Below are 24,595 nucleotides of genomic sequence, written 5' to 3'. Positions count from 1 at the left end.
CTTGCCCCACATGGAGCTCAAGAAGAAGTTGCTCTCACATTAAGATCTCTTTTTCAAGGAACCTTCTACTCAGATGCTGGTAGAAAGCAGGGGCAGGCTGCTTTGCTGGCTGCTGGGCTGGATGCTCGGCTGGATGCTCAGCTGACTGCTTGGCTGGCTGCTGTCCTGGCTGCTTTGCTGGCTGCTGGGCTGGATGCTCGGCTGGATGCTCAGCTGACTGCTTGGCTGGCTGCTGTCCTGGCTGCTTTGCTGGCTGCTGGGCTGGTTGCTGTCCTGGCTGCTTTGCTGGCTGCTCGGCTGGCTGCTGTCCTGGCTGCTCGTCTGGCTGCTTTGCTGGCTGCTGTCCTGGCTGCTCGGCTGGCTGCTCGGCTGGCTGCTCTCCTGGCTGGCTGCTGTCCTGGCTGCTGTCCTGGCTGCTGTCCTGGCTGTCAGTAGTTGGGTTCAGAGACATCTGTGACCCTGGTCCCGTAGATTTGGGTCTCCCAGGCTGAGAGCTGCTCCACAAAGCCCCGGTGAGGTCTCACATTGCTTTTGCATTTCAGAACATGGTTCCAAGCTCGCTGTGAACAGAGGGGGAGCAAAGAAGCGTTGGGAGTTGGAGCTGAAAGTGAAGCTGGGGGACGTGCAGGGAGCAGTTCCCTGCTGGGTGACACAGGTTTGTGGCACAGCAAGACCCTGCAGGGACATCTTTGCCTGTCAAGGCAGGGACAGCCTGGATCTAGATGCGAGTTTAGAATCATGGAATGGTTTGGGTTGGAAGGGACCTACAAAGTCCAACCCCCTGCACTCAACAGGGATATGCTCCACTAGAGCAGGTTGCTCACAGCCTTGCCCAGCCTCACCTTGAATATCTCCAGGGATGAGGTCTCAAACACCTCCCTGGGCAACCTGCTGCAGTGTTCCAGCAGCCTCCTGCTGCAGAACTTGTTCCTCACATCCAATCTCAGTCTGCTCTGCTCTCATTTCAAACCATTGCCCCTGCTGCTGTCCCTGCTGGCCTTTGGGAACAGTCCCTCTGCAGCCTGCTTGGAGCCCTTTCAGGTACTGGCAGGCAGCTCTGAGGTCTGCCTGGAGCCTTCTCTTCTCCAGGCTGAACACCCCCAGCTCCCTCAGCCTGTGCCCACAGCAGAGCTTCTCCAGCCTCTGATCATCTCCATGGCCTCCTCTGGACCCACTCCAGCAGCTCCATGTCTTGCTTGTATTGGGGGTCCCCATAGCTGGCCCCAGCCCTGCAGGTGGTGTCCCCAGAGCAGAGGGGCAGGGTCCCCTCTCTCCATCTCTGCCCACACTGCCTTGGCTGCAGCCCAGGCTGCCACTGCCCTGCTGGGCTGGCAGTGCCCATTGCTGGCTCCTGTGCAGCTTCTCAGCCAGCAGCAGCCCCAAGTCCTCTCCCCAGGGCTGCTCTCAATCTCCCCAGCCCCCAGGCTGCATTGGCACCGAGGGTTGTTCTGACTCAGGTGCAGCGCCCTGCCCTGGGTCTCGTTGAACCTCATGAGGTTCCCCTGTGCCCACCTCTCCAGCTTGTCCAGGACCTTCTGGATGCTATCCTGTCCCTCTAGCCCATGGACAGCACCACTCAGCTGGGTGCCAGCTGCTGAGGGTGCCCTCGGTCCCACTGGCCACAGCACTGATGAAAAGATGATCATCAGAGTATTAAGCAGGACTTCAGAGACCTCTGCAGCCACCTTCAGGCTCTGCTCCCCTGCTGCAGGACAGCTCAGGCTGCTCTCACTGCCTGCCAGGCACTTGGTGTCATTTCACCCAGGCACAGAGATCCACTCCTGGATTCTCTACCCCCAAAATGCTGTTCCTCCCGTGGGTGATTAGCAAGGCAGTGAGGTAGAGATAGCATCAGGGGAAATGGATCCAAGCTGGAGGAAGGTAGGTTTAGATTAGACCTTAGGGAGAAGTTGTTCAGCGTGAGGGTGGTGAGACACTGGAACAGGTTGCCCAGGAGGTGGTGGAAGCCTCATCCCTGGAGGTCTCTAAGCCCAGGCTGGATGTGGCTCTGGGCAACTGGATCTAGTGGGAGGTGTCCCTGCCTATGGCAGGGGAAGTTGGAACTGGATGATCCTTGAGGTCCCTTCCAGCCCTGGCAATTCATGACTCTGTGTCAGCTGTTCACAGACAACCAACAAAGCTTCATCACCTTTCAGCTTGGTCACAGCTGTGACCTTGCACTTAGCCTACTGCATTAATTACAGCCAGCTTAATTATTTGCTCATTAGGACCCGTGCTGCACGCAGGGTAGGTGCCCCAGTGGCACTTTGCTCCTCTCCAGCTGCCTCCCTGGGCTTGCCCAGCAACGCTCAGCTCCCAGCCTGCCCACCAGGCTCAGGGGTTGCTTAAGCCCCGTGAGAGCAAAGGGCAGGAGACAGTGCTCCAGGGGACTGCTTTTCCAAGCTCAGTGACTTCAGAGGCTCCCAGCCTGACCCTCCAGCACTTACTTCTCCAAGTGCACCTCGGGGATGTCTCCAGCCCCCACAGCCCAATCGATCCACTCACTCACTGACTGCTAACTGTGGGCAGCTGCACGTCCTGGGGCTGCTGTGTTTGCATCTCTCATAGAGCCAGAGAGTTGCTGACTGGGTTGGCTGGAAGGGACCTTCCCAGCCCATCCACTGCATCCCTGCAGCCAGCAGGCACAGCCCCAGCCAGAGCAGGCTGCTCACAGCCACAGCCAACCTGACCTGCACTGCTGCCAGCCATGGGGCAGCTCCCACCTCTCTGGGCAGCCTGGGCCAGGCTCTGCCCACCCTCAGGGGCAAACATTTCTCCCTTCTCTCCACTCGCCATCTCCCTCTTTCAGGACAAACCATCCCCCCTTGGCCTGGCACCACAGGGGAGCTTCCCCATCCCTCTGATCATCTTCTGATCTCCCCTCCCAGCCCTGCAAGGCCACCAGAAGGTCTCCTGCAGCCTTCTCCTCTGCAGGCTGAACACCCCCAGCTCTGCCAGCCTGGCTCACAGCAGAGCCCTTCCAGCCCTGCCAGCACTGCTGTGGCCTCCTCCTGCCTGCTGCAGCAGGTCCCTGCCTGTGCTGTGCTGAGCACTCCAGAGCTGCCCCAGCACTGCAGGAGGCTCTGAGCAGAGCACAGCAGAGGGGCAGAATCCCCTCCCTGCCCCTGCTGCCCACCCTGCTGGGGCTCAGCCCAGGGCAGGCTGGGGCTGGGCTGGCAGCACTCAGTGCCAGCTCCTGCCCAGCTTTGCACCCCCAAGGCCTTCTCCTCAGGGCTGCTCCTTCCCCAGCCTGGATGGATACTGGAGGTTGTCCCAACCCAGGGGCAGGACCTTGCACTTGACCTTGTTGTGCCTCATGAGGGTCACTTCTTGAGCTTGTTCCGGTGCCTCGGGGTGGATCTTGTCCCTCACATGTGTCAACCACACCACTCAGCCTGGTGCCACCTGCAGGCTTGCTGAGGGTGAACTCAATCCCTGTGTCATGGATGGAGACGTTAAACAGCACTGGTGCCAGGATGGGCACTTGGAAGCTTTCAAAGGTCTTTGCCTACGCTGGCTGAGGGATGGCACAGGAACAACCTCACCTGCCAGGCTAATTCCCCAGGGAGGCTTTGCCCAGCCAGCAGTAAGCAGGCACTGCCTGGGTGAGTCACAGCTCACCACTGCCCTGCCAACCTTCCCTTCTCCTTCCCTTGGCACTTGGCAAAGTGCTGAGGCCAACCTGCTGATACCAGCTAGGAGAAACTGCAAGCACCAGCCTTGACTTTTGTCCTGCTTCGGGAGGGAATGGTTAGCAGGCAGCAGAAGCAAGCAAGAGCAGATGCAGCAAGCAAGAGCCAGAGCCCTGCAAGCTCTGCTCTCTGGATTTCCCCTGGGATTAACTGCAGTAGCTTCCAGTTACTCTGTTCCTGAGTTGCTGCAGCCCTGCTGGCAGGCTCAGCCTGAAGTTGCCCAGTGGCAGCCAGTGACAGGAAGAGATTTCCCCTTTTGCTGCACCTCCCTGGTGGTGTTCAAGGCCAGGCTGGATGAGCAGCCTGGGTTGGTAGCAGGTGTCCCTGCCCATGGCAGGGGGTTGGAACTGGATGAACTTTAAGTTCTCTTTCAAGTCAAACCATTCTCTTAATCTATGAATCCCTCCTGGGCCCATTCCAGAGCTCTCCAGGGTCTGTCAAGTGGGAGGGGAGCTGCTTCTGGAGCAATCAGAAGTGCTGATGCTGAAGCCAGTGTTAAACCAGAGCCCTGCAAGCTCTGCTTTCTGGATGTCCCCTGGGATTCACTCCAGTGGCTTCCAGTTGCTCTGTTCCTCAGCTGCAGCAGGGCAGAGATGCTGAGTTCTGTAACCACAGCTTTAGTTTTTACAGCCCTGTAGTTAAGGAGGGGAATGCAAGAGCCAGAGGTGAGGACTCACAGATCCCAGATCATGCCCAAGCCACCTCCTGCAGTCTCATCTAATATTGTTTGTTACCCTCACAGGAAAGGTAGCCTGCAGGAGATCACTTTGAGGGAGGGGATTCTGCCCCTCTGCTGTGCTCTGCTCAGAGCCTCCTGCAGTGCTGGGGCAGCTCTGGAGTGCTCAGCACAGCACAGGCAGGGACCTGCTGCAGCAGGCAGGAGGAGGCCACAGCAGTGCTGGCAGGGCTGGAAGGGCTCTGCTGTGAGCCAGGCTGGCACAGTTGGGGATGTTCAGCCTGGAGTAGAGAAGGCTGCAGGGAGACCTTCTGTTGGCCTTGCAGGGCTGGGAGGGGAGATCAGAAGATGATCAGAGGGATGGAGAAGCTCCCCTGTGGGGACAGGCTGGGAGAGTTTGGGCTGTTCAGCCTGGAGAGATCTCCTGGTGGCCTTTCAGTATTTGAAGAGGGCTACAGGAGAGCTGGAGAGGAACTTCACACAAAGGCATGGAGTGCCAGGCCAAGGGGTGATGGCTTGGAACTGAAGAACCTCCATTTAGATCAGTCATTAGGGAGAATTTATTCCCCAAGAGAGTGGGGAGAGACTGGCACAGTTTGCCCAGGGAGGTTGTGGATGGTTCCAGCCTGGAGATGTTCAAGGTGAGGTGGGATGAGGCCTTGATGAAGTTTTTCCTGTCCAACCTGGTGTTGAACACCTCCAGGGAGGAGGAGATCCACAACCTCCCTGGGCAACCTGCAGGTTGGGTTTAAAGTGGCAGAGGGGAGATTCAAACTGGATGTTAAGAAGAAGTTGTTTGCAGTGGGGGTGGTGAGACACTGGCACAGGTTGAGGGTGGTGAGACACTGGCACAGGTTGCCCAGGGAGGTTGTGGATCTCCTCCTCCCTGGAGGTGTTCAACACCAGGTTGGATGAGGCCTTGAGCAATCTGTGCTGCTTGGAACTGTCTCTGCCCATGGCAGAGTGGTTGGAACTGGCTGAGCTTTGAGGTCCCTTCCAACCCAGGCCATTCAATGATAGAGTGCTGAGGCTCCAGGAGCAGAACCAAGCTGTGGTGCCAGTGGGCAGTGAGCTGCTGAGATACCTTCAGGGAGAACTGGCAGGAGTGCATCAGATAGGCCATGGCCGCGGCGCTGCTCCGGCTGATGCCCAGGCTGGAGAACAGCAGCACTGCTCCACCCTCCTGCTGAGCATCTGAGCAAAGAAAGGACAGCCACAGATCAGCACTGCAGGCTCCACTGGTGCAGTGACAGCACTGTCAGGCCAGCAACCTGAGTGACAGGAAGGCTCAGGCACCCTGACAGCAGCAGATGGGCACTGCCAGCTCCTGTTTCTGTGGAGGTTTCGCCTTCCTGTCACAGAGTCACAGAACTGAGCAGGTTGGAAAAGACTTCTGAGATCATCAACCCATCAACCTGCCACCCAGCACCTCCTAACTAACTAACCCCTGGCACTAAGTGCCTCATGCAGCCTCCTCTTAAACACCTCCAGGAGTGGGGACACCACCACCTCCCTGGGCAGCCCATTCCAATGCCAATCACTCTCTCTGACAGGAACTTCCTAACAACATCCAGCCTAGACCTGCCCTGGCACAGCTCCAGGCTGGGTCCCCTTCTTCTGGCCCTGGCTGCCTGGCAGCAGAGCCCAACCCCACCTGGCTACAGCCTCCCTGCAGGCAGCTGCAGGCAGCAATCAGCTCTGCCCTGAGCCTCCTCTGCTGCAGGCTGCACCCCCCCAGCTCCCTCAGCCTCTCCTCACAGGGCTGTGCTCCAGGCCCCTCCCCAGCCTTGCTGCCCTTCTCCAAACACCTTCCAGCACCTCAACATCTTTCCTAAATTGCCTTTAAACTCCTCTGCATGGGAAGGTGTCTGACAAGAACAGAACCAAGTGACAGTGACCAGCTGAAGCTCTGTCACACATCAGCGTCAGACAACTGAGTGCTCCACCAGAACCAACCAGCTCTGCTCAGCATCTCATCACCTACTCAAATTTCTTCCTGAAAGCTTGGAAGCATTGAACCCAAGCCTAAATTCTTTGCCATGAGGGTGCTGGAACACTGCAACAGGTTGCCCAGGGAAGTAGCTGAGGTCCCATCCCTGGAGATATTCAAGGGGAGGCTGGGCAGGGCTCTGGGCAGCCTGAGCCAGTGCAGGATGTCCCTGCTGACCCTCTGATGCCTGTCAGGCTCCTGCTCACATAAACCTCTGCTGGCTGAAGATTTGGGCTGGAAGGAGTCAAAGGGTTGTATGCAGGAGGCTGCAGCACCTCTGCTGTGAGGACAGGCTGGGAGAGTTGGGAGCTGCTCAGCCTGGAGAAGAGAAGGCTCCAGGCAGACCTCAGAGCTGCCTGCCAGTACCTGAAGGGGCTCCAAGCAGGCTGCAGAGGGACTGTTCCCAAAGGCCTGCAGGGACAGCAGCAGGGGCAATGGTTAGAAATGAGAGCAGAGCAGACTGAGATTGGATGTGAGGAACAAGTTCTGCCCCAGGAGGCTGCTGCAGCACTGCAACAGGTTGCCCAGGGAGGTGTTTGAGGCCTCATCCCTGGAGATATTCAAGGTGAGGCTGGGCAAGGCTGTGAGCAACCTGCTCTAGTGGAGGATGTCCCTGTTGGGTGCAGGGGGTTGGACTGGATGAGCTCTGGAGGTCCTTTCCAACCCAACCCATTCTCTGATTCTATCTGAGAACAAAGGAGTGGGAGGGAATCCTGTGCAGCCCTGGCAGACATCCTGCAGCAAAGCCTTTCAGGACAGCTCACTGTCAGCAGAATGAGGTGTTAAGAGTGAGCAGAACTCCCCTCCAGAGAGCGGCTTGGGGCTGGTGCCCTCTCAGACCTTCTCTCTGCCCACCCTGCTGGGGGGTGAGGCAGCTCTGCTATCTGGTAGGCTATTGACTTGCTGGGGAAGATGCTGATCTGCACAGATTCAAACCCTCCTGCCTGAGCTTCCTGCTGAGGGAGCTGCAATCCCTCCCAACTCACAGCCCAGAGGGAGCAAGGTGTCAGGAGTTCCCCACCGGGAGCAACTCACCTATGAAGTGACAAATGCTGGCGAAGGAGGAAAGGAGATCTGCTTCGAGTGAATCTGGAACAGCTACCTGGAGGTATCTGCCACCTTCTGCAGAGCTGGGAAAGATCAGGCAGCCTGAGAAGCTGTGTTTGTTGGAGGTGAGCTGCTGTCACACAGGAGTTTCTCACCGTGGTCATCACCAACACGAGGGTGAGGGGTTTGCTGTGGTGGGACAAGAGCTGCTTGGCATACAGAAGCAGCTGGATTGAGCCAGCAATGTGCTCTGGGGGCCAGGAGAGCCAATGCCATTCTGGGACAGTGGTGAGTAGGGTGAGAGAGGTTCTCCTGCCCCTCTGCTCTGCCCTGCTGAGGCCACATCTGGAGTCCTGTGTCCAGCTCTGGGCTCCCAGTTCCAGAGGGACACAGAACTGCTGGAGAGAGTCCAGCACAGAGCCACAAAGGTGCTGGAGGGAAGGGAACAGCTCTGTTAGGAGGAGAGCCTGAGGGAGCTGGGGCTGGGAGCAGAGGAGCTGAGAGGTGCCCTCAGCAGTGGTGATCAATGTGTGCAGGTGAGTGCCAGGAGCTGCAGCCAGGCTCTGCTGGGGGATGCCAGTGCCAGCACAAGGGGCAGTGGTGGGAGCTGAGGCAGAGGAAGTTCCATGGAGACCTGAGGAGGAATTTTTTGCCCTGTGAGGGTGGCAGAGGCCTGGCACAGGCTGCCCAGGGGGGCTGTGGAGTCTCCCTCTCTGGAGATACTCAGACCCTGCCTGGATGTGCTCTGTGTGACCTGCTCTGGGTGCTGCTGCTGTGGCAGGGCTTGGGCTGAGCTCTGGAGGTCCCTTCAGCCCCTGACATTCTGGGACACTGATTCTATGCTTCCAGATCACAGAGGCAAAGGCTGCTGAGAGATGAGGACAAAACCCAGGAGGCCTGAGCAGACTTTCTGCCTCCTCTCAGAGCTGGCCACAGCAGCCTGGTGGCCTCCAGGGCAGGCAAGAACCAAGGGCTGCTGGCACCGTGCCCCAGCCAGGCAGCCACAGCAGCTGGCAGGGCAGAGGGTGAAGGTCACATCTCTCATTAGAGGGAATTGCTGGGATTGCTGAGATCCCTGGGAGCATTATCAGTGTCTTCCCTGACAGCTTCCTTCAGCTGAGAGCTCAGTGCAAACAGATGAGCTGACAGCAGGAGAGCCTTCAGTACATATCCTGGTAGGTTGGGGGACACAGCCCCCACTTCCCTTCAGGTAGCTTTCCATGACCACATCCTCCTCCTCCCCCCATGAACCCAGAGAGCTCAACTCAGAGCAAAACACTGGTGAGGAATTTTGGAGATGCTCAGATCTCAGCAGGATGTGCAGAGGGCACTGGAAGATGACCCAAGGTGGCAGAGACCTTTGATGTTCTCTTCTGGAGCCAGTGGCATGAGATAGGTCTGTTGGTACACATGCACTGGGCTGCCAACTGAATCTGCTCATGCTTTAGACTGGAGAGTAGGAAGAAAGTCAAAGCCTTACAGTACCTGAAGGGGATCCAGGAGAGCTGGGGAGGGACTTTGGACAAGGACTGGGAGTGCCAGGATGAGGGACAATGGCTTTGAGCTGGGAGAGGAGAGATTGAGACTGGAGATGAGGAAGAAACCTGAGAGTGAGGGTGAGGAGAGACTGGCACAGGTTGTCCAGGGAGGCTGTGGATGTTCAAGGTGAGTTTGGATGAGGCCCTGATGAAGTTTTTCCTGTCCAACCTGGTGGTGAACACCCCTAGGGAGGAGGACATTCACAACCTGAAGGTTGCCCAGGGAGGCTGTGGATGTCCTCCTCCTTGGAGGTGTTCAAAGCCAGGCTGGATGAAGCTTTAAGCAGATTGGGTTGGTGGGAGATGTCCCTGCTCATGGCAGGGGGCTGGAACTGGCTGAACTTTAAGGTTCCTTCCAACCCAACTCAACTCATTCTGTGAATCTCTGAGTCTATGCTTTGTGTGGGTCATCACCTTGACAAAGGCCACTGTAAGAAGTGACATTTCCAGCATGGTTACAGACTCAGGTGACCAAGATTGTGAACCACCAGAAATTTAACCTTCTACAGAGGTTGTTTGCTCTTAAATCCATCCAGAGCTCTATGTTCCCAAAGGCATTGAGGGTGGTTGCTCTTAAGTCCATCCAGAGCTCTAAGTTCCCAAAGACACTGAGGTTGGTTGCTCCTGAAGGCACTCAGAGCTCTAAGTTCCCAAAGACTCTGAGGTTGTTTGCTCTTAAAGCCACTCAGAGCTCTAAGTTCCAAAAGACTCTGAGATTGGTTGCTCTTAAAGCCACTCAGAGCTCTGTTCCCAAAGACACTGAGGTTGGTTGCTCTTAAAGCCACTCAGAGCTCTGTTCCCAAAGACACTGAGGTTGGTTGCTCTTAAAGCCACTCAGAGCTCTGTTCCCAAAGACTCTGAGGTTGGTTGCTCTTAAAGCCACTCAGAGCTCTAAGTTCTTCCCCAAGGATGGTGCCATGGGATAGACTTTGCATGCCAAGAGCCTCCAAGACCTCACCTCACCTAATCCAGCCACCTCATGGAGAAGGGCTGCAGGGTTGCATTGCAGCTGTGCTAACTCTGGAGGCTAAAAACATGAGCAGGAAGCAGCACTTAAATGTGCAGTGAACCACGGAGCTGTCCTGGACCTTCACTGGCACCAACTCCTCTGTGTGCTGTGCCAGCTGCCTTTTGTCACAGACACCCCTGAGGGCACACCTCAGCAGACTTACAGTGCTGCAGGCTGTTCAGAGATGTTGACTTGTGCTTTGATCTTCAGATCCTTCAGGATTTGTTGGTCACAGGCCTGCTTGAAATTGCCCAGATATAATTTCCCAGGCAATATTTCTACAGGGTATGGCTGAAAGTTGTCTAATTCCTGTTGAGAGATAAACCAAGAGGCTTGATTTAGTGTGAATTCACTCCTGGAAGCTTGGGAAGGTCTTAAAGAGAAGTCATGAAGAGCTGAACATGCACTGTGGATGTTCAAGGTGAGGTTGGATGAAGCCTTGATGAAGTTTTCCCCTGTCCAACCTGGTGTTGAACACCTGCAGGGAGGAGGACATCCACAACCTCCCTGAGCAACCATTCTGTGAGTCTAAATTCCAGCTGGTTGCTTTGAAACTCCTTTCAGGTGGGGTTCACACCACCACTTTGCTCCAGCTGAGGAGCCAGCAGCAGCTGAATGTGGGTGCTGATGTCTTCTATTTGCAAATAGATCTCCTCTCACCTGAGGCATCCACAGCACCTTCTGAGTCCTCAGGAAATGATAGGAAGCTGAGAACCTTTGGTATCCTCCCCTCAGGACCAGCACAGGGTGGTGTGTGAACTGGTCCAGGCCCTGGGCATGCCGGAGGGCAGCTCCTTCCTCAGCAGCTGGGGAGATCCAAAAGCCAGGGCAGGTTATGTGAGTCTCCACCTGCACCAGGGCTCATCTCTGGCCTGCTGACACCAGCTGCAAACTCTCCTTCCATCTCAACCAAATTCCCTCCCATTCCAACCAAATTCCCTTTCCATTCCAACCAAATTCCTTTCAACCAAATTCCTTTCCATCTCAACCAAATTCCCCTTCAATTTCAACCAAACTCCTTCCTATTTCAACCAAATTCCTTTTCCATTTCAACCAAATTCCATTTTAAACCAAAATTTCCTTCCACTTCAACCAAATTCCCCTTCCCTTTCAACCAAATTCCCTTCCCATCTCAACCAAATTCCTTTTCCATTTCAACCACATTCCATCTGAAACAAATTCTCCTTCAATTTCAACCAAACTCCCTCCCATTTCAACCAAATTCCTTTTCCATTTCAACCAAATTTTCCTTAAATTTCAACCAAATTCCAGTTCCATCTCAACCAGTGCTCTGTGGAAAGCTGCATTACAAGCAGGCTGACTCCTCACTAGTCACTGCTGCTGTGCCCCAGGGATCAGTGCTGGGCCCAGTCCTCTTTAATACCTTCACTAATGATCTGGAGGAGAGGATTGAGTCCAGCAGCAGTGAGTTTGCAGATGACACCAAGCTAGGAGCAGCTGTGGAGCTGGTGGAGGGTAGGAGAGCCCTGCAGAGGGACCTGCACAGGCTGCATGGGTGGGCAGAGGAAAGGGAATGAGACTGAACAAGGCCAAGTGCAGGGTTCTACACTTTGGCCACAACAACCCCAAGCAGCACTACAGGCTGGGGCCAGAGTGGCTGAGAGCAGCCAGGCAGAGAGGGAGCTGGGGGTGGTGGGAGAGAGCAGCTGCAGAGGAGGCAGCAGTGCCCAGGTGGGCAGCAGAGCCAATGGCAGCCTGGGCTGGCTGAGGAGCAGTGTGGGCAGCAGGACAAGGGAGGTTCTTCTGGCCCTGTGCTCAGCACTGCTCAGGCCACCCCTGCAGTGCTGTGTCCAGCTCTGGGCTCCTCCATTGCAGAGAGCTGTTGAGGTGCTGGAAGGTGTTTGGAGAAGGGCAGCAAGGCTGGGGAGGGGCCTGGAGCACAGCCCTGTGAGGAGAGGCTGAGGGAGCTGGGGAGGTGCAGCCTGCAGCAGAGGAGGCTCAGGGCAGAGCTGATTGCTGCCTGCAGCTGCCTGCAGGGAGGCTGTAGCCAGGTGGGGTTGGGCTCTGCTGCCAGGCAGCCAGGGACAGAAGAAGAGGACACAGCCTGGAGCTGTGCCAGGGCAGGTCTAGGCTGGATGTTGTTAGGAAGTTCCTGTCAGAGTGATTGGCATTGGAATGGGCTGCCCAGGGAGGTGGTGGAGTGGCCGTGCCTGGAGGTGTTTCAAAGGAGCCTGCATGAGGCACTCAGTGCCAGGGTTTGGTTAATGAGAAGGTGTTAGGTGCTAGGTTGGACTGGATGATCCTGAAGGTCTTTTCCAACCTGCTTAATTCTGTGATTCTCAGCTGCTGTTGCTGCAAGCAATGGCTAAAGAGCCAGGCCTGAGGTTTTGAGGCCTAAGAACCTGTTGAACAGATGGAAAAACCAAAGGCATAGCACAGATCCCAGCATCCCAGCATGGTGGAGGCTGGAAGGCATCTCTGGAGATGAGGCTCACCCACAGCAGCTTGCCCAGCAGCACAGTGCCAGGGGGGTTGGAAGCTCTCCACACAAGGACACTCCACAGCCTCTCTGGGCAGCCTGCTCCAGGCCTCCAGCACCCTCACAGCAAAGTTTTCCTTCACTGTGCTGCTTTGCAGCTCTTGTCCTGAGGGTTTATTCCTCTCCTGGTTGCTTTTATGGCTCTAGATAAGGCATTTTCTCCCTTCCCCTTATCCCTGGGCAAATGCTTGTAGCAAGTCCCCATAACAGGGTGCTCTTATTTCCTTGAATCCAAGACTCTTTGTTTCCTGGGGGGCCTTTTGGTTAGGCAATGAAGGAAAGAGCCACAGAATCATTTGTGTTGGCAAAGCTCTTTAGGCTCATCCAGTCCAACCAGTCCCTAAGTGTGCCAAGGCTGAGGCTAAAGCATTGCCCTCAGCACCACAGCTCTGTGGCTTTTCAACACCTCCAGGGATGGGGATTCAACCTCTGCCCTGGGCAGCCTGTGCCACTCTTTGAGAACCCTTTTGGGTCCAACCCAACCTAAACCTCCCCTAGGGCAACTTGAGCTCATTTCCTCTTGTCTTGTTCCTTGGGAGACAGACAGACCCTGCCTGGCCCCTGCCTCCTTTCAGGGAGCTGCAGAGAGCAATGAGGTCTGCTCTCAGCTTCCTCTTCTCCAGACTGCTCACCCCCAGCTCCCTCAGCTGCTTCTTCCCAGCCCTGTTCTCCAGACCCTTCCCCACATTTGTTGCCTTTCTCTGGACCTGCTCCAGCCCCTCAGTGTCCTTCTCAGAATGAGAGGCCCAAAACTGACCCCAGGATTCCAGCTGTGGCCTCACCAGTGCCCAGTCCAGGGTCACAATCCCTGCCCTGCTCCTGCTGGCCACACCATTGCTGACCCAGGCCAGGCTGCTGATGCCACCTGGGCACAGCCTGGCCCATCTTCAGCCACTCTTGACTGACACTCCCAGGTCTGTTTTGCTGGGCAGCTTCCAGCCACTTTGCCCCAAGCCTGAAGCATTCATGGGGTCATAGTGACCTAAATGCAGGTGCTTGTGGCTGCAGACAGAGGTATCTTGGATGAATTCCTCAAGAGCACTTTAAACCCTCCCCTCAGCCAAGCACATGATGTCAGATGGCTGCTCCCCCTGCTTCTCTCAAGAGAGCCCTGGAGCTGCTGCAGCAGATCTAGAGGAGGCCACAAAGATGATCAGAGGGCTGGAGAACCTCCCCTATGAGGACAGCCTGGGAGAGTTGGAGCTGTTCAGCCTGGAGAAGGCTCCAGCGAGACCTTGGAGGAACCTTGCAGTACCTGAAGGGGCTCCAGGAGAGCTGGGGAGGGACTTTGGACAAGGGTTGGGAGTGCCAGGATGAGGGAGAATGGCTTTGAGCTGGGAGAAGTGAGATTGAGACTGGAGAAAGGAAGAAATTCTACAGAGTGAGGGTGGTGAGACACTGGCACAGGTTGAGGGTGATGAGACACTGGCACAGGTTGAGGGTGATGAGACACTGGCACAGGTTGAAGGTGATGAGACACTGGCACAGGTTGCCCAGGGAGGTTGTGGAGCACAGAATCACCCAATGTGATCAAAGATCACATTGGGTGATTCTGTGCTCCACAACCTCCCTGAAGGTGTTCAAGGTGAGGTTGGATGAGTCCTTGAGCAACCTGTGCTGCTGGGAGGTGTCCCTGCCTATGGCAGGAGGTTGGAACTGCCTGAGCTTTAAGATCCCTTCCAGCCTAAACCATTCCATGAAGCTATGACCCTCTCTTGCCTCCAGCTGTGCCTGCTTTAGATCAGCACAATGAAAGCCACTCTTGCTCCCTCACACCCTCATCACTGAGTCTTTATGAGCCCCTTGCTTCATTCATTCATTCATTCATTCATTCATTCATTCATTCATTCATTCATTCATTCATTCATTCATTCCCTTACCCTCTTTGATTTTGCTCTTAACATGACACAAATCACTGCTGAAGCCTACAGTAACCTCTGCATAGCTGCCAGGAGCCAAACCAAGCCTCAGGATCTCCTTGCCAAAGGCTGTGTGAATGCCAAAACACTTCCACGGGTGAAGGAAGGCTGAACAATCAGATGGGGAAAGTTTGCAGCTCTTCACATCTCTCAGTGAACTGCATCAGGTCACCACTCCTGTCACAGCCAAGCCCTGTTAAATGGGACAATGTGAAAGCCTTTTGTAGCCCTCAGAGGGGGAAGGACTCGCTCTGGGAACACAGGGAACCTGAATTAGGCTTTTCAGTGTCTGAAGCACTGCTCCCTGAAAAGCAAACGTTGGGCAAGCCTCAGCTCAGTGATATGTGGACAAAGAAAGAGCTCATTGAGTCATAGAATGGTTTAGGTTGGAAGGGACCTCAAGGATCATCCAGCCCAACCCCCTGCCATAGGCAGGGACACCTCCCACTAGAACGGGTTGCTCAAGGACTCATCCAGCCTGGTCTTGAACACCTCCAGGGAGAGAGCAAGGGCCCAGGTGTGCCAAGGGGCTTCAGAGGGAATCAGGAACCAGACAGGGAACCAGGAGTGGATTTTGGAATCCTGAGAACATACTCAGCAGATGGAAAGACCAGAGGCAGACCACAGATCCCAGAATCCCAGCATGGTGGGGCTGGAAGGGACCTCTGGGAATCATCTAGACCAGCCCCCTGCTCCAGCAGGGCACCCACAGCAGCTTGCCCAGCAGCACAGTGCCAGGGGGGTTGGAAGCTCTCCACACAAGGACACTCCACAGCCTCTCTGGGCAGCCTGCTCCAGGCCTCCAGCACCCTCACAGCAAACAACTTGCTCCTCCTCTGCACAGCCAACCTCCTGCCTGACACTTGCTCAGATGCCCTCTGGGGCTGCTCTTCTGCAGGCTCTCAGCCTTTGCTCCTTCCAGAGCTGCTCCAGGCCCCTCAGCAGCTTTGCAGCCTCCCCTGGACTCTCTCCAGCACTTCCCTGGACTCTCTCCAGCACTTCCCTGGACTCTCTCCAGCACTTCCCTGGCTCTCTGCAACTGAGGAGCCCAGAACTGGACCCAGCACTGCAGATGTGGCCTCCCTAGGGCAGAGGGGAAGGGACTCCCCAGGTATGTGCTTTTCACATCACACTGGCTAACTCCTTGTCTCTCCCAGTAAGCTCATTACAACTAAATGAGGAATGGCAGCAACATCAGTGCAGCAGTGAGGCCATCACCAACAGGGCTCACATGTACCTTTTTCTCCCTCCTCTTCCTCGTAGTCACAGCAGTCCAAGGAGTTGGTCTCACAGTCGTACACCACACAGTGTCTGACACACCTCAGCTCCTCTGAATCTGGTACCAGATACTCCCCTGTTGGACTCTGCCAAAACCAGAGAGGAAGTCTGTCAGCAGCACAGCTCCACTCCTCCGTGGCTCCAGAACTGCTGACATCTTGCATCTTCCTGCTCTGCAGCCAAGGGATGGCTTTGGGGCTACATCTGGGCTTGATGCTAATGGACCTGCTTAGAACTGGAGTTAAGTGCAGTTGGTGGGTGGTTAGTAGTGGTGGTCCTCAGAGTTCACTGCTGGGACCAGTTGTCTTTATCAGTGATCTGGATGAGGCAGTTGAGATGCCCTCAGGTTGCAGATGGCACCAAACTAGGTGGCTGCTGGAGGATGGGAAAGATCTGCAGAGACATCTGGACAGGCAGAGGCCAATGGGGTGAGGTTCAACAAGGCCAAGTGCTGGGCCCTGCACTTGGAATCATAGAATCACAGAATCAGGCAGGCTGGAAGAGAGCTGCAAGCTCAGCCAGCCCAACCTAGCACCCAGCCCCAACCAACCAACCAGACCATGGCACTAAGTGCCCCAGCCAGGCTTGGCTTCAACACCTCCAGCCACACAGACTCCACCACCTCCCTGGGCAGCCCATTCCAATGCCAATCACTCTCTCTGCCAGGAACTGCCTCCTAACATCCAGCCTAGACCTGCCCTGGCACAGCTCCAGGCTGTGTCCCCTTCTGCTGGTGCTGCTTGCCTGGCAGCAGAGCCCAACCCCACCTGGCTACAGCCTCCCTGCAGGCAGCTGCAGACAGCAATGAGCTCTGCCCTGAGCCTCCTCTGCTGCAGGCTGCACCTCCCCAGCTCCCTCAGCCTCTCCTCACAGGGCTGTGCTCCAGGCCCCTCCCCAGCCTTGCTGCCCTTCTCCAAACACCTTCCAGCACCTCAGCAGCTCTCTGCAATTGACCAGCCCAGAACTGGACACAGCACTCCAGGGGTGGCCTGAGCAGTGCTGAGCACAGGGCCAGAAGAACCTCCCTTGTCCTGCTGCCCACACTGCTCCTGAGCCAGCCCAGGCTGCCATTGGCTCTGCTGCCCACCTGGGCACTGCTGCCTCCTCTGTAGCTCCTCTCTCCCAGCACCCCCAGCTCCCTCTCTGCCTGCCTGCTCTCAGCCACTCTGGCCCCAGCCTGTAGTGCTGCTTGGGGTTGTTGTGGCCAAAGTGCAGAACCCTGCACTTGGCCTTGTTCAGTCTCATCCCCTTGGCCTCTACCCACCCATGCAGCCTGTGCAGGTCCCTCTGCAGGGCTCTCCTACTTTCCACCAGCTCCACAGCTGCTCCTAGCTTGGTGTCATCTGCAAACTCACTGCTGCTGGACTCAATCCCCTCATCCAGATCATTAGTAAAGATATTGAACAGGACTTGGGTCACAACAACCCCATGCATGGCCCAAGGCTGCGGGCATAGTGGATGGAAGTTGCCTGGTGGAAAAGGACCTGAGGGGGTTGGTTGACAATGGCTGATGATGAGCCAGAGTGTGCCCAGGTGGTCGAGAAGGGCACCAGCAGTCTGGCCTGCTATAGTGTGGCCAGCAGGACAAGGGAGGTGACTATCCCCCTGGAATGGGCACTCTTTGAGTGCTGGGTTCAGTTTTGAGTCCTTCACTCCAAGAAGGACATTGAAGGGCTGGAGCAAGTCCAGAGAAGGGCAATGAAGATGGTGAAGGATCTAGAGAACAGAGCTGGGGAGAAGCAGCTGAGGGAGCTGGGGTGTGTTCAGCCTGGAGAAAAAGAGACTGAGGGGAGACCTTCTGGCTCTCCACAACTCCCTGAAAGGAGGTTGCAGTGAGCTGGGCTTGGGCTCTTCTCCCTAGGATCAAGTGATAGGAGAGGAAATGGTCTCAAGTTTTCCCTGGGGGAGGTTTAGGTTGGAGATTTGGAACAACTTCTCTGGTGCAAGAGTGGTGAGCGATTGGCAGAGGCTACCCAGGGAGGTGGTGGAGTCCCCATCCCTGAAGGGGTTCAAGCAAAGTGGCCATGACACTTGGGGACATGGTTCAAAGGCCAGAGTGGTGTCAGGCTGCTGGTTGGACTGGATGATCTCAGAGGCCTTTTCCAACCCAAACAGTTGTGTGACTTCACGAGCAGCAGTGACGCAAACCGCACTGGGTTGATGCAAGAGCCACGGCGGTGCCACCGCCAGGACTGTCCCTGGAGAGGCAAGGCCACAGTGCCTGTGCTCTTGTGCAAGGTGTTCCTGCTGCCACAGCTCCTTCAGCTGCCAAGCTTTGAGCCTCTGAAGTCACCTTTGCTTCGCGACAGAGCACATCCCCCCCCCCAGTGGCAGGAATGGAATAGGGAATGACAGAATGGTTTGGGTTGGAAGGGATCTCAAAGCTCAGCCAGGTCCATAGGCAGGGACACCTCCCAGCAGCACAGGTTGCTTAAGGACTCATCCAGCCTGGTCCTGAACACCTCCAGGGAGGTTGTGGAGCACAGAATCACCCAATGTGATCGAAGATCACATTGGGTGATTCTGTGCTCCACAACCTCCCTGGGCAACCTGTGCCAGTGTCTCACCACCCTCAACCTGTGTCATTGTCTCACCATCCTCAACCTGTGCCAGTGTCTCACCACCCTCAACCTGTGCCAGTGTCTCACCATCCTCAACCTGTGTCATTGTCTCACCACCTTCAACCTGTGCCAGTCTCTCACCTCCCTCACTGCAAAGAACTCTTTTCTAACATCCACTTTCAATCTCCCCTCTGCCACTTCAAATTCATTCCTCCTCCTCCTCCTGTCATGTCCAGACCTTGTCAACAGTCCCTCCCCAGCCTTCCTGTAGCCCACTTCAGATCCTGGAAGGCCACTCCAAGGTCTCCTCAAAGCCTTCTGTTCTCCAGGCTGCACAGCCCCAACTCTCTCAGCCTTGTCCTCAGAGCAGAGCTGCTGCAGCCCTCTGAGCATCTTCGTGGCCCTCCTCTGGACTGGCTCCAACGGTTCTATGTCCTTGTGTTAGGTGCTCCAGAACTGCACACAGCCTCAGGAGAGCAGAGTAAAAGGTTGAAAAGAGGAAGGAAGAAGCTGTGGCATGTCCTGAGGGAGGTTAAACCGGTTTTGGTTGGCTACTAATTGCTAAATCCAGGAGTGGTTTACACAAAGAGCAACCTCCTCACCTGGAGTATCCTGCGAGCTGTCACAATGTGGCTCTCGTTGTACTCACGCTGGCTGCGGGCGTCTGAAACAACCACCAGGAGACAGCAGTTGGCTTATTTCATGGCTTAAAGGGGGGGAAAAAAAGCTTCCTCGTGGGTCAGGCAGGGGCAAGCCAGGCACTGAGATTTTAGCCTGGAGAAAAGGAAGCTGAGCAGAGAGCTTCTCTCACTCTACAGCTCCCTGAAAGGAGGTTGGAGTTAGGTTGGAGAGCAGGAGGAAGTTAGAGATGTTCAGCCTGGAGAACAGAAGGCTCCGGGGAAACCTTAGAGCTGCTTTTCAACACCTGAAAGAGACCTACAGGCAAGCTGGGGAGGGACTGCTCTAGGGTAGGGTGTCCTTGCCCATGGCAGGGGGGTTGGAACTGGATGATCCTTGTGGTCCCTCCCAACCCTGCCTGATTCTATGATTCTGTGGCTGTTCAGAAGGGTCTGTAGGGACAGGATGAGGGCAATGGCTTGGAACTGCAGCAGGGCAGGTTCAGGTTGGACATCAGGAGGAAGTTCTGCACAGTGAGAGTGCTGCTGCCCTGTGGAGCCAGGTCTGACTCAAGGCAACACCTGACAGACTTCTCCCAGTCTCCAGGCACAAGGCTTCCCCTTGGGGAAATGGAGACCTTTCACTACCAGAACACAACAAGCACTCCCTGGGGGGACAGGCTGAGGGAGCAGGAGCTCTTCAGCCTGGAGAAGTGTTGCTGGAGGAGAAGCTGCACAGCAGCCAGCAATGGGCACTGCCAGCCCAGCAGGGCAGCGGCATCCTGGGCTGCAGCCAAAGCAGTGTGGGCAGAGATGGAGAGAGCAGATCCTGCCCCTCTGCTCTGCTCTGCTCTAGGGACACCTCAGCTGCAGGGCTGGGGCCAGCTGGGGACTCCAGCACAAGAAGGAGGACATGGATCTGCTGGAGAGGGCCCAGAGGAGGCCATCAGAGGGATGAAGAACCTCCCCTGTGGGGACAGGCTGGGAGAGTTAGAGCTGCTCAGCCTGGAGAACTGAAGGCTCCAGGGAAAGCTTAGAGCTGCTTTTCAGTATCTGAAGGGGACCTACAGGCAAGCTGGGGAGGGACAGTTCAGAAGGGCCTGTGGGGATAGGATGAGGGCAATGGCTTGGAACTGCAGCAGGGCAGGTTCACGATGGACATCAGGAGGAAGTTCTGCACAATGAGAGTGGTGAGACACTGGAACAGGCTGCCCAGAGGGTGCAGCTGGTGGACTCAGCACGGCCCTGGGCAGCTTCTTCTAGTTGGACATGTCCCTGTTGACTGCAGGGGACTTAGATAAGATCATCACCATCATAGAATCAAGTAGGCTGGGAGAGAGCTCCAAGCTCAGCCAGCCCAACCTAGCACCCAGCCCTGCCCAACCAACCAGACCATGGCACTCAGTGCCCCAGCCAGCCTTGGCTTCAACACCTCCAGCCACACAGACTCCACCACCTCCCTGGGCAGCCCATTCCAGTGCCAATCACTCTCTCTGACAACAACTTGGGTGACCTTGGAGGGTCCTTCCCACCCTGCTGCAATCTGTGAAGCCCAAAGGAATACTCAGATGCAAGCTCCTGCCCAAGCAGCACAGACCCAGAGGCTACTGCAGGCATCTAACACAGTCAGTGTTGCTAACGACCTCCTCCAGCAGCCCAGCCTAGCAGAGGAGGCCACCACAGCACAGGAATTAAGCTGCTGCTGCAGGGAGCTGCAGCTGAGACAAGAAATCATCTACCCAGCAGCTCAGGCAGCCTCAGCTCACCTCTGCCTTGTTGCTCTCCCAGGGGAAGCAAAGTCTGCCATTAGTCACTGCTCTGCCCCACACTTACACCAGGGCTGAGAGCAGGAGGTCAAAGCCTCCCTGCTAATCAAGGCAATAATCACCAAAGTGATTAGACAAACCTCCCCTCGTGTTGCTCAACACTGCCCTGGGCTTGATCAGCACAGGAGGAGGCTCAGGGCAGACCTTCTGACTCTCTACGGCTCCCTGCAAGGAGGCTGCAGCCAGGTGGGGGTTGGGCTCTTCTCCATAGTATCAAGTGACAGGATGAGAGCAAATGGCCTCAAGCTGCTCCAGGGGAGGTTTAGGTTGGACTTGAGGAACCATTTCGTCCCCAAAAGAGTTGTCAAGGCCTGCTCCAGGCTGCCCAGGGCAGTGGTGGAGTCCCCATCCTTGGAGGGGTTTCAAAGCCACAGAGAGGTGGTGCTGAGGACCAGGGTTCAGTGGTGCCCTGGCAGTGCTGGGCTCAGGGCTGGACTTGATCTGAGAGGTCTCTTCCAACTCAAATAGTTCTGTGATTCTCTATCAAGAAAGAGATCATTTTTCCTAGGAGCTGGGAGTTGCCTTTGTGTGTAACAAACACCAGCACTGACTTGAGCCTGTGTGCCCACCAAGGATGCCAGCCTCTTTCCCTCTGACCCAGGTGTGGCACAGCACCAGTCCCCAGCTCCATTCTGCTCTGCCCTGTGCCATAGCTTGCCACCTGATCACTGAGTCTGCTCTGACCCCCTGGGCTCCAGCTCCTCTGCATCTGTGCTGCCCCAGGGATGGGAAGAGGATTGCAGATGACACCAAGCTAGGAGCAGCTGTGGAGCTGTTGGAGGGTAGGAGAGCCCTGCAGAGGGACCTGCACAGGCTGCATGGGTGGGCAGAGGCCAAGGGGATGAGACTGAACAAGGCCAAGGGCAGGGTTCTGCACTTTGGCCACAACAACCCCAAGCAGCACTGCAGGCTGGGGCCAGAGTGGCTGAGAGCAGCCAGGCAGAGAGGGCCCTGGGGGTGCTGGCAGAGAGGAGCTGCAGAGGAGGCAGCAGTGCCCAGGTGGGCAGCAGAGCCAATGGCATCCTGGGCTGGCTGAGGAGCAGTGTGGGCAGCAGGACAAGGGAGGTTCTTCTGGCCCTGTGCTCAGCACTGCTCAGGCCACCCCTGGAGTGCTGTGTCCAGTTCTGGGCTCCTCCATTGCAGAGAGATGCTGAGGTGCTGGAAGGTGTTTGGAGAAGGGCAGCAGGGCTGGGGAGGGGCCTGGAGCACAGCCCTGTGAGGAGAGGCTGAGGGAGCTGGGGGGGTGCAGCCTGCAGCAGAGGAGGCTCAGGGCAGAGCTCATTGCTGCCTGCAGCTGCCTGCAGGGAGGCTGTAGCCAGGTGGGGTTGGGCTCTGCTGCCAGGCAGCCAGCACCAGAACAAGGGGACACAGCCTGGAGCTGTGCCAGGGCAGGTCTGGGCTGGATGTTGTTAGGAAGTTCCTGGCAGAGAGAGTGATTGGCATTGGAATGTGCTGCCCAGGGAAGTGGTGGAGTCTGTGTGGCTGGAGGTGTTGAAGCCAAGCCTGGCTGGGGCACTTAGTGCCATGGTCTGGTTGTTTGGGCAGGGCTGGGTGCTAGGTTGGGCTGGCTGAGCTTGGAGCTCTCTTCCAGCCTGCTTGATTCTATGATTCTATGATGATTCTGTGGTAAGGAAAGATCTTTGGTGGCCTTTCAGTACTTAAAAGAGCTGGTGAGAAAGCTGAGGACAGACTTTTAGAATCACAGAATCAGCCCAACCTAGCACCCAGCCCTGCCCAACCAACCAGACCATGGGACTAAGTGCCCCAGCCAGGCTTGGCTTCAACACCTCCAGCCACACAGACTCCACCACCTCCCTGGGCAGCCCATTCCAATGGCCTCTTCTCTGCAGTGTTAAAGCCCCAAGCAGATGTCTTAAAGTTGTCTTAAAAGTCTTGTGTGTTAAAGCCACCCACCAGAACAAGGGCAGGTGATCTTGAGGCAGCCTCCAGCTGCTTAAAGAACAATAAATCAACCTCTTCTTCCTGGTTGGGTGATCTATATCAGACTCCAACCAGGATGTCAGCCTTGTTGGCCTTCCCCTTAATTCTCACCCATAAGGACTCAACCTGATCATCCTTAATCCCTTCTTCCGTGGCATCCAGAGCATCCCTAATGTACAGAGCCACTCCTCCACTCCTTCTCCCTTGCCTGTCTCTTCTGAAGCCATTGATTACAGCACTCCAGTTGTGTGAGCCATCCCAGCACGTTTCTCTGATGGCAACAACATTGCAGTTTGCCTCTTGTACCAAGGCTTGTTTGTTACCCCTACTCTGTGCATTAGTGTACATAGACTTCTGCTAGGCTGCTGGTTTCACCCCTGTCTCTGGCCTACCATCCTCAGCCTCCTTCAGTTTGTCACTAGTACTGTTGTGTTTAACCCTCTCTCTCTTCCAGACTAGTTTAATGCCCTTTCAACAAGCTCTGCCAGCTCATGTGCCAGGATCTTTCTGCCCCTCTGGGACAGTTATATCCCATCTGTCACCAGCAGACCCAGGGGCATATAAAGTTCCCCAAGATCAAAGAAGCCAAGTGGGGTCTGTTGTGACAGCACAAGGGATGATGTTTTGAACTAGAAGAGGAAGAGGCCAAGTGGGGTCTGTTGTGACAGCACAAGTGATGATGTTTTGAACTAGAAGAGGAAGAGGCCAAGTGGAGTCTGTTGTGACAGCACAAGGGATGATGTTTTGAACTAGAAGAGGAAGAGGCCAAGTGGAGTCTGTTGTGACAGCACAAGTGATGATGTTTTGAACTAGAAGAGGAAGAGGCCAAGTGGAGTCTGTTGTGACAGCACAAGTGATGATGTTTTGAACTAGAAGAGGAAGAGGCCAAGTGGAGTCTGTTGTGACAGCACAAGGGATGATGTTTTGAACTAGAAGAGGAAGAGGCCAAGTGGAGTCTGTTGTGACAGCACAAGGGATGATGTTTTAAACTAAAAGAGGAAGATTCAGACTGGAGAAAAGGAAGAAACTTTTTACCCCAAAGGTGGTGAGACCTTGGCTTAAGTTGCCCAGAGAGGAGGGAGCTGCCCCAACCCTGCAACCATTGCAGGTCAGGTTGTTTGGAGCTGTGAGCAAGCTGCTGTAGTTGCAGATGTCCCTGCTGAGCGCAGAGGGCTCGGACTAGAGGACTTTGGAAAGTGCCCACCCAAGCCAGCCTGTGATTCTGTAAGTTTAGGGCTAGGAGCAAAACGCTTCCACAACAATTCCCCAGTGATTCCAAGAAGTAATGAGTGCCCTTCCATGCGTCCTGGAACCCATAAAGCCCATTCCCTGCAGCTGTCCACCGGTGCCCAGTGTCAGGCAGCTGCCCAGCTCAGTTCCTGGGCCTGGTGGCAGACCGGGACAGAGCAGGGATTGGTTAGCCTGGAGAAGAGGAGGTTCAGGGGTGACCTTATTGCTGTCTGCAACTACCTGAGGGGAGGTTGTGGCCAGGAGGAGGTTGCTCTCTTCTCTCAGGTGGCCAGCACCAGAACAAGAGGACACAGCCTCAGGCTGTGCCAGGGGAGATTTAGGCTGGAGGTGAGGAGAAAGTTCTTCCCTGAGAGAGTCATTGGACACTGGAATGGGCTGCCCGGGGAGGTGGTGGAGTCGCCGTCCCTGGAGCTGTTCAAGGCAGGACTGGACGTGGCACTTGGTGCCATGGCCTGGCCTTGAGCTCTGTGCTAAAGGGTTGGACTTGATGATCTGTGAGGTCTCTTCCAACCTTGGCGATGCTGTGTGTGTGGGTGGGGGGCAGAGCGCGGCAGGCCGCAACCCATGAGCTCACCCAGCAAGCAGAGGTAGTTGGGCTCCGCCAGCCGCGAAACCCGCCGGTACTGGTTGAGGAGGTTGTAGAGGTAGCTGGGCTCGCACAGCTCTATCCCCATCCCGCCGCAGTCCCCAGCCGTGCGAACGCGGTCGCCGAGCGCGGCCGCCGCCGGCCAGGCCCGAGCCTGCCTGCGC

At 55.9% G+C, this 24,595-nt stretch overlaps 1 protein-coding gene across 3 annotated transcripts; it reads right to left on the bottom strand.

Annotated features, from left to right (window-relative positions):
- Positions 1-209: 209 nt before the first annotated feature.
- On the bottom strand, positions 210-24,586 carry STYXL1 (serine/threonine/tyrosine interacting like 1). Of its 3 annotated transcripts, XM_064165969.1 has the most exons (8): positions 24,420-24,586; positions 18,813-18,874; positions 15,609-15,735; positions 10,613-10,758; positions 10,116-10,261; positions 7,394-7,488; positions 5,453-5,562; positions 210-560 (listed from the first exon to the last, which is right to left on the bottom strand). In XM_064165969.1, exons 1-8 carry the CDS (start codon positions 24,517-24,519, stop codon positions 429-431), a joined length of 918 nt encoding a protein of 305 aa, XP_064022039.1. In that variant the 5' UTR covers positions 24,520-24,586; the 3' UTR covers positions 210-428. The 3 variants fall into 3 exon arrangements, with proteins under 3 accessions (XP_064022039.1, XP_064022041.1, XP_064022040.1); XM_064165971.1 differs by lacking the exon at positions 5,453-5,562; XM_064165970.1 differs by lacking the exon at positions 7,394-7,488.
- Between the last annotated feature and the right edge of the window lie 9 nt (positions 24,587-24,595).

The sequence above is a fragment of the Pogoniulus pusillus genome, chromosome 27 (assembly GCF_015220805.1).
Source record: "Pogoniulus pusillus isolate bPogPus1 chromosome 27, bPogPus1.pri, whole genome shotgun sequence".
NCBI classification, from domain to species: domain Eukaryota; kingdom Metazoa; phylum Chordata; class Aves; order Piciformes; family Lybiidae; genus Pogoniulus; species Pogoniulus pusillus.
Note: the sequence above shows the minus strand (reverse complement) of the source record. Positions and strands in the feature narration are given on the sequence as shown.

Bases quoted from the DNA above. Each gene is read 5' to 3' on its own strand.
- STYXL1 (XM_064165969.1), bottom strand. From the start codon at position 24,519: ATGGGGATAGAGCTGTGCGAGCCCAGCTACCTCTACAACCTCCTCAAC. The intron at 10,759-15,608 runs GTACATGTGAGC...GGATCTCCCCAG, and splicing joins GGAAGAGGAGGGAGAAAAAG to CTGCTGAGGAAGGAGCTGCC. The intron at 7,489-10,115 runs GTAAGTCTGCTG...GATCTTTCCCAG, and splicing joins TCTGAACAGCCTGCAGCACT to CTCTGCAGAAGGTGGCAGAT.